This window comes from Oratosquilla oratoria, chromosome 2 (assembly GCF_046742065.1).
Source record: "Oratosquilla oratoria isolate Oo_2021 chromosome 2, ASM4674206v1, whole genome shotgun sequence".
Lineage (NCBI taxonomy): Eukaryota > Metazoa > Arthropoda > Malacostraca > Stomatopoda > Squillidae > Oratosquilla > Oratosquilla oratoria.
In genome coordinates this window covers 50,340,012-50,350,011 of record NC_134778.1, presented here as the reverse complement: position 1 = coordinate 50,350,011, position 10,000 = coordinate 50,340,012, and the positions used below count along the sequence as shown (strand labels likewise).

Below are 10,000 nucleotides of genomic sequence, written 5' to 3'. Positions count from 1 at the left end.
TATCGATGTGGAAAGTATGAAAGGTGAAAGTGAGGAACTACGTCATTGTATGGTTATGCCCACAGCCGTTGCAATTCCCCTGTAAGCCAGGGCACCCCGGGTAGGTGGCGGTCATCGGTGGTCGCTGGGAATCGAGGTGGATACTAGCGCACAAGGGTCACACCAAAATGACCATGCAGCGCACTATGGAGGAGAGAAAATGGACCCACTGACCTGGAGCGACCGACAAGTCACGTCATCTCTATACGAGGTACGAGGTTCCGGAATTTAACAAGGATGGTGGCGAGGATTAGGGTTAACCGGGGTTGTTGTTGTTGTTGTTCAAACTCGAGAGAAGTAGTCAATGATTTACAATACAATGGAAAAGCAAGCTAACAGGAGACCTTTCAATATATATTTATGAGGCTTGATGTAGAAAATAAGCAAACAAATGAATAATACAATGAAAAAAAAGTGAAGAAGTAGAGATATGAATAATTGAATGAATAATATAATACATCAATATGTCCCCTTTCTACCAAGCGTGCCGGGATAAATCACAGGACGGGAAAGACGACGCGGTGGGAGGGCTAAAATCCAGAGAAATTCCGCCCTCACTTTGCGCAAAGAAATTAGACTTTGACGTCTCTTTTCTTACATATTAATAAGGACCACATTCTGGAGAGGAAACGAGGCCAACAGGATACCCGACGAAGAAGAATCTCTTCACACGCGGGGGCTATTTTAATCAAGATGAAGTCTGTTACGCTCAAGATGATATTCGATACACTTAAAAGGGGTTCCGATACACGTAAGGTGAGATACGTTACTGTGCTAAACAAGATCTACTGCATGCAAACTGATGTTCGTTATACGGTCATAAAATTCGATCAGTCACACGTAAGATGCGGTCCTTAATACGCAATATTCTGTCCACTACACGCAAACTGATATCCGACACCATCGATATTGGCCCGATACACGCAATACTTGAACCGTTACTCCCAATATCAAATGTATCACATGGAATTCGCGGTATATTATATACAGTAGCTGGTCCGTCACATGCAAATTCGGCAAGGTACACGCAGTACAAGATCTATTGCATGCTGTGTGTGGGGGCATTGAAAAAAAAACTGTCCATTACACTACACGCACTATATATTCTCTGTTCTCCTGTCTCTCTTTCCCTGTCGCTGATTCTCTTTACCTTCTTTATCTTCTTTCTGTCCCTCTTTCTCAACAGCTGTCCCTCTGGTTGAGTCTTCCTCTTCAATTTTTCTTTTCATTGACTCCTTCCCTTCAAGGACGCCTTCTTTGTATTTCGTTCTGGATAACGTCAGGCCTTTGATAGAGATGATGGCGGGGCCACATGCTGAAGGAGGTCATCTTTCTATTCTGGCTTTCGTTATGCTCTACTCCTCTTTACTACCCACCCTGCTACTCCTCTTCTTTCCCAGCATTTTCTCCCTCCTCTTCCCATTCTTCTCTCTCTTTTTCTCCACCACCCTTCATTTATCCCCTTTTTTTAACCTACACCTTTCTGTGTTTTCTTCTTCCTCCTCTTCCTCTTCTTTCTCTCTTGCCCACTCTTTCTTTCCCGTCTTCTTTCGTATTTCCTCCATCTCATCGCCTTTCTTTCCTATTTCCATTTTATTCCTTCTTTTCCTAATCCTATGTTCTTTTTTTTTTCTCTTCTTGTACTACGTCTCCGTTTGGGGTATTGGGTCCGTAAATCTTATGCAGTAAATACATTACAGGCTTTGTCGAAACCCCTATGGACTAGAGTCACGCGACATTTCTTTATAACAGAGGACTAGTCTCCTTTCAACGAAGAATAGTGGTCAATTTTCCCTTTAACACCTTTCACCTACCCTCCTTAAGTCTATCACTTCTATGAATAGTTTTTGACGCGATACTGTTCCCAAGGATAGAAACGCTGGTTATCGACGATGGTGATGAAAAAGAACATAAGGCTCCCTTCTCTTCTTTCTCCTCACCCTTCTTCTTCAACCTGTTTGCTACACGACCTGCTTACCTGTTCTCTGTCCAGCTGCTTGGCGAGCGTGAGGACACCCGTCTCAGGGTGGAGGGCGAAGCGCCCGTTGTCATTGCCCTTCTGGAGGACGTACTCGATCTCACCGTTCTCTCCACAGTCCGCGTCGTTGGCTGAGACCTGCGGGATGATGGCAGGATGGCAGGATTGAGTGAGACGGCAGAGTGTGAGAAAGAAAGAAGAAGCAGAAGGAAGTGAAGAAAAAAAAATAAAAAGAGAATTAAAAGAACAAAAGGAGAAAGAAGAAAAAGAAGGAAGAGAAGAAAATTAGAAGAAAGAGGAGAAGAAGAAAAAGAGAAAAAAAATAGAAAAAGGAGTAAGAGGAGGAGGGGAAGGAGGAGGAGGAAGAGGAGGAGGAGAAGGTGGAAGAGGAGGAGAGGGTGATGGTGGAGGAATAGGAGCAGGAGGAGGAGGAGGAGGAGGAGGAGGAGGAGGAGGAGGAGGAGGAGGAGGAGGAGAATGAGTTGGAGGAGGATGAAGAGAAGGAGCAGAAGGAGCAGGAGGAGCAGGAGGAGGAGGATTAGGATGAGGATGAGGAGGAGGATAAGGATGAGTATGAGGATTCAAAAGTAGAGGAGAAAGGAATATGAAGAAAAACAAAACAAAAACAAAGGAGAAAGGGAAAGATATATGGCTAGAAATATAGATAAATATACATAGGTATATATATATATATATACATATATATATATATATATATATATGTATGTATATATATATATATGTATGTATATATTTATATATATATACCTATGTATATATATATGTATATGTATATATGTATATATATGTATATGTATATATACATATATATGTATATATATATATGTATACATATATGTATATACATATGTATATACATGTATATACATGTATATGTATATGTGTATATATATGTATATGTATATATACATATATGTATATATACATATATGTATATATATGTATGTATATATATATATATATGTATATATGTATAATATGTATGTATATATATATGTATATATATGTATGTATATATATATTTATATATATATATATATATATAGAGAGAGAGAGAGAGAGAGAGAGTATGAGGGAAAGAGAAGACGGACGGGGGTGAAAGTAATAGACAATATTACCACCGTCAGCTACTCTTCCTCAATTTCCACTCCTTGTTAATTCGCTTCTGATTACTGAATTATGACTGCTCTATAACTACTTATGATTGAGCAATTACCTACTTAGCCTCGAGCCCGGCTTTGTTCGTTGGCTCGGGTCCCCAAAATTATTGAATTATACATTCGATTTTACCCACACAAATCAACATCAATTCCTTCCAGCAAGTAGTAATTTAATAATAATAATAATAATAGTAATAAAAAAACTGCAGATCGTCACGCATAAATTACTTAGAATCTATCATCACGAACCTAAAGAACATTACCTGACAAAAGAAATTTACCTGAAGGATCGACGTGGACGTAGGCGCGTCCTCTTTGACCATGGCTGTGTAGGTGGGCAGTGTGAACACGGGTACGTTGTCGTTCAGATCTGTGATGGAGACATTTAGGAGGGCGGTGGCCGATAGCGGAGGCGTGCCGCCATCAGTAGCGAGCACTGTGACCACAACTTGCTGAAGACGCTCGTAATCTAGAGGTGCTGTCACTGACACCACTCCTGAAAATGGCCAGGAAGATACGAAATAGTTGGCCGGGGCCGTTGACAGTGTTAGTGGTGGAATGTTCTTAAAAGCCCTTACACTATGAGGCGATTAGTGGAGGTTCAAATATAATCCTTTGTTCTATATGCTTGGACAGCCAGAATAAGGTGGCAGCCATCAGTAACTGTTTGGGATGGAAGTGCAAATTCTTCATTTATTAGGTGGAACTAATGCCAAACTCTCCACAGGAGCACACAACGACATACCATTGGAAAAAGCAAAGCGGACTGGGGCAATTCTGTTAATAATTAGTTTATTTATTTACTCCTGTTTATTTTCCTACTATAACCACTTCTACTCACCCCTCTTCCTTCTCCATCCCAACACTTACGCATTCTTTCTCCTTGCCTCAATTCCTTCTCCTCCTCCTCCTCCTCCTCCTCCTCTTCCTCCTCTCTTCTCATTCCGACACCTCTTCCTCCTCCTCCTCTCTTCTCCTCCTAACTCCTCTCCCTTCACTTCCTCCTACTCTTCCTCTTCCTCCTCCTCCTTCTCCTCTTCCTCCTCCTCCTCTACTCTTCTCATCTCAACATCTCCTCACCACAACTACTCTTCTTCCTCCTCTCATCTCATCCCAACTCCTCTTTCCTTGCTCCAACTTCTCCCCCTCCTCTTTCTCTCTGCTCACCTGCTTACCAAACTCCCGTTAGGTACAACACTTACCTCTGTCTTCCTATCCTAATTCTTCTCCTCTCTCCTCATCACAACTCCTCTCCCTTCACTTCCTCCTACTCTTCCTCTTCCTCCTCCTCCTTCTCCTCTTCCTCCTCCTCCTCTACTCTTCTTCTGTCTTCCTATCCTAATTCTTCTCCTCTCTCCTCATCCCAGCTCCTCCTTAGCCTCTCTTTATCTCCCTCTTTCCACTGAACTCATCATCTCTCCTCATCCCAACTCTTCTTCTTCTTCCTCTCTCTTTACCCAGCTCCTCTTCCTCCTATTTTCTCATCACAACTCCTTCTCTTTTCCTATTCCTAATATCTATTTCCTCTTCTCTCTTCTCTTTCTAACTCCTCATTTCAACTCATCCCAACTATTCTTCCTCTTCCTTTCTCCTCATCCTTGTCTCCACACATTCCAACTCCTCTCCCTCCTTCCACATTCAATCTCCTAAATCTCCTTTCTTTTCATCACAACTCCTACTCCTCTCTCCTTATCTCTCTCTTCCCCTTTCTTTCCCTCCTCCTTCGATTTCCTCATTCCATGTCCACCTCCTCTCTCCTTATCCTAACTTCTCTACCTTACTTATTATCCCAACTCCTTACCCTAATTCCTCTTCATTTATTATCAACCCAACTCCTGTTTCTACTCCCACTCCTCTGAGTCAATCAGGACTCCCATGACTCTTCCTTCAAGCATCCTCCCTTTCCTCCCGACAATACTCCCACTCTTCCCCTCTCTTCCCTTTCCATAGTCTACTCACCTGTCTTGGGATGAACGCCCAGAAACTCCTCTTCCGTGTCGTGCAGGAGGCTATAGGTGATCTCAGCATTAATGCCCACATCTCTCGAGGTGGCAAGGACACGGGTCACCTCGGTGCCTGGAGAAGTGTTCTCAGCCACAACGGCATTCAAGAGAGTGTGGACAAACTCAGGAGCGTTGTCGTTCACGTCTACAAGAGAAAAAATAATAGTTACACACACACACACACACACACACACACACACACACACACACACACACACACACACACACACACACACACACACACACACACACACACACACACACACACACACACACACACATATACACACACACACACACACATATACACACACACACACACTCGCGCACACACACACACACACACACACACACACACACACACACGCACACGCACACACACACACGCACGCACGCACGCACACACACACACACACACACACACACACACACACACACACACACACACACACACACACACACACACACACACACACACACACATGCACACACACACACACAATAAAAAAAATTCCTTCTGAAACTGCATACATATATACATGCAATGTCGTGATAAAGCAAGTGTCCAAAAGTAGAAGTTCAAGCACTCAGAAGCCCGCATTACCTTTGTTCATTCTTCCTCAGGTCTTTTTTCCAATTCTCATTCCATTTCATTTGTTCTTCTTCTTTATCTTATTTTCTTCTTCTTTTTCAGCCTTTCCTCTCCTCTTACCTCTTTCCTCATCTTTCTATATTTCCTCCTCTTTCTGGCCATCTTCATTTCTTCCCTCGTTCCAACTCTCTTTCCTTACCTTTTTCACCCTCTTCTTTTTCTCATCTGCGTCCTCTTCACCCCCCTCCTTCAATTCCCTCCCTCTTCCTTGTTCTTCCACCTCCTCTTCATTTCCTCTGTTGTCCTCCTCTCTCTTTCCAATCGTCTGCTGAACTCTCACGCTCTTATCACCACTTACCTCCTACAATAACGGCGAGTACCACGGTCGAAGAGAGAGCTGGCTGTCCTTGGTCAGAGGCCCTCAGCGTCAGCGAATACGAGTCTCGATGCTCCCGGTCCAGGGGCTTGACGAGACTGACCACGCCCTCAACAGCGTCAACTTCAAAGTGACCTCCAGCAGAATCGACCATGCCGTAACGGACGCGTCTGTTCACGCCTGTGGATGAAAAATAAACACGAAAAGGTGATGAGATGACTCACCTTTACGAGAGCCAAATACAGTTGAATAAAGCCGTCCGAAGTTGATAGGAAAAAATAAAGTAGTATATATATACATATATATATATATATATATATATATATATATATATATACATATATGTATATGTATATATATGTATATATATATATATGCATATGTATATATATACGAGTATATATATATAGATATATACACATATATATGTATATATATAAATATATGTATATATATAAATATATACATATATATATATGTATATATATACATATATGTTTTTATATATATATATACATATATATATATATATATATATATATATATGTATACATGAACACAAATATATGTTTTATTCAAAGTGATGACAAATTGTGTATTTATTATTTTCTTAAAGGTATTTTCCATATTCCTTACTATGGACTTGTGTTCCTTTGAAAGGAGGTTTATGACTTCACTCTATTGTTTTTAAGACAAACATCAAACAACCTCACCAGGCACTCCACCATCACTGTACCTCCCCTTTTCAGTCACTCTGCATGACATCCATCTAACCCAGGTGCTTTGCCTGTTCTCATTGTTTTAATAACCCTTTTCACCTTATTTTTTCCCATTCACCTCTTCCATCACTGCCATTTTCTTAGCGCCTCCCAGTGGAACCACCTTTCCCTACCTATCCTCCTCCACGTTTAGCAATACCCAAAAATTTTCTGTCCATCTTCTTCTTACCGCCGCCTCTTCCATTATCATCTCTCCATCTACCCTTTTTACCTTTTCTTCTCTACTTGATTCACCTCCCCTTCCCCTTTTAATTTCCTTCCAAAAAATCTTTTAATTACTTTCAAAAGATTCATACTCTTCCTCCATTTTATATCTGCTTTCCTCTTTGCCTCCTTTATCATATGTTTTACTTCTCTTCTTTTTTCTTTGTATTTCTCATATGTTTCTCTCGTCCTATCTTACAACCAATCTGTGAATCCTTGCTTCTTCTCTTCTACAACCTTCTTTGCTTCATCATCCCACCACGCACTATCCTTCCTTTTATTACTTCCATCCTCCTTGTTCCACACATCTTTGCACACCTTATGACTCCCTTCTTGAAACATCCTTATTTCTCCTCCACTCCTAGCTCTACTCTATCCTCCACTTTATCCCACTCTTCTCTCAGCTTCTTCTTGTACTCCTCCTTTTCTTTCTCATTTAAGCAGTTTACTTTAAGCACCTTCCTACCTTCTGTTTTTTCCACTTTCTCCATCTGTCCTTCACTTTCAACTTATCTTCCACCAAAAAATGATCTGATATTCCCCCACTCTTTCCCCTAAGAACATGTACATCCAAAACTCATCCTACTCTTCTCCTGGGTACCACTGTATAGTCCATTAAAGTCCTTCCAACCCTTCCATCTACCACCTTCTCCCATGTATACTTATGCTTGACTTACTTCCTGAACACTGTGTTAGCTATCAACTCTCTAAATATATCTCCACCATGAACTCTCCACTACGATTTTTCCCTGACACCCCACACTTCCCAACCACTCCGTCTATTGTTTAATCTCCTACTCTAGCATTGTGATCTCCCAATACCACTACATTGCTATTTCTTCCTAAATCCTCAATGCACTCATTTAAGTCCATCCAAGAAGCCTTCTATTCCTCTACACTCTTCTCACTACCAGGCCCATATGTACTTATATATATATATATATATATATATATATATATATATATATATATATATATATCTATATCTAAAACACACACACACACACACACACACACTCACACTCACACACTCACACACACACACACACACACACTCACACACACACACACACACACACACACACACACACACACACACACACACACACACACACACACACACACACACACACACACACACACACACATACACACACACACACACACACACACACACACACACACACACACACACACACACACACACACACACACACACACACACACACACACACACACACACACACACATATATATATATTTATATATATATATATATATATTTATATATATATATATTTATATATATACAAATATATATATACATATATATATATATATTTGTATGTATGTATGTATATATATATACAAATATATATACATATATACATATATATATACATATAAATATATATACTATATATACATATACATATATATATATATATACATATATATATATATATATATATATATGTGTATATATATATATATATATATATATACATATATATATATACACATATATATATATACATATATATATATATATGTATATATATATATATATATATATATATATATATATATAATAAATACTGTGGAAAACCGCTATCCCACAATACCTTGGAAAGGTCATCAGGCCTTCGCACAAATATTTAATTATTGTCTGTATTGTATTAATCTGAAAAGTTTTTATGTCAGCAACCTATATTAACAAGGGGGAAAACAATCCCCGATTCTCGACTCTCTTCATATAATAAATTGGAGGATATACAAAATTGTATCCACGAACTAACCCTGTAACCATATATACGATATGTCATAGGCCTGACACGTGATCCACATGGATACATGCAAGAAGGTGTCGATAGATACTGGCCCCTTGCAATACCTCCAATCTTACTAACACCACACCTTCCAGACTCACAACTTCAGTAAGCGTGTCGTCACTATCGCGCGACCCTACCAATAAAATGTCACACGTCTCTCGCCAGACAGTTCATAAACCGCTTCTTGTACCTATCAAACTACATAATCATAACTATGAACCGTATACCACGTCAAGGCATATTCATTAATGCTAACTGGACACACAATACCTACAATCCACAAATATAATTGTAGAAAGTATGTATAGGCAACCTCACACAGAAACGTGGAGTCGTTTTTGTGTATTTAAACCCTGCGATTGTAGTACCTGGGGACTCCCCGTAGGGGATTACATCTCTACTCTGTAAATAACCTTTTCGCTTTAATAAATTAAGAGAGCCCAAAAAGGCTTTATATTCCCTGCCACGGGTGTTGTCCTATGATGATCCACGACAAGTGCTAGCGGGGGCAGTCCGATACCCTTCCCTACGCCTCCGAAGAGTGACCGCCCGTCCACGACTACCCACGCCCGCCTGCGATTGTAGCAGCGAGGCTCTCCCTTCGAAGGAGCACTAGGCGAGTCTCCCTTAGAGATGATGATGATGATGATGATGATGATGATGATGATGATGGACTGAGCCGTCGTGTCGACGGATCTCATTTCTTTGTCTTCTGCATACGTGTTGCAGAATGGTTGAAATCCTGCACAGTTGTATAGCAGCACTGGGGTTGTGCAGGCTCGGTGCTTCTTCCTCTTCCTAAACCTCATCAGTGTCACTCGTACGATGACTGTAACATGTGACAGATGGGGCCAGGTGCAGCAGCTGACCAGGACCCACCTTTTGTGGGCTGCTCTCATAGCTGACTGCATCAGCTAGGTTTTATGTCGGAGTTTTCCTTCTCCTAGCCTTGTCCTAAAGAGGCTTCCCTACAAGGCAGCAGGGACCCTTGCCAGGTACTACCACTCCGGGTCAGA

At 40.8% G+C, this 10,000-nt stretch overlaps 1 protein-coding gene across 1 annotated transcript in view; it reads right to left on the bottom strand.

Annotated features, from left to right (window-relative positions):
- The window catches only part of LOC143038656 (fat-like cadherin-related tumor suppressor homolog), a gene marked incomplete at its 3' end in the record, with an annotated part of 278,347 nt that overhangs the window by 40,909 nt on the left and 227,438 nt on the right, over nucleotides 1-10,000 (bottom strand). Inside the window, 4 exon segments of the mRNA XM_076208162.1 lie at nucleotides 2,018-2,155; nucleotides 3,480-3,694; nucleotides 5,158-5,346; nucleotides 6,152-6,349. Of these exon segments, the coding sequence (XP_076064277.1) occupies nucleotides 2,018-2,155; nucleotides 3,480-3,694; nucleotides 5,158-5,346; nucleotides 6,152-6,349 (740 nt within the window).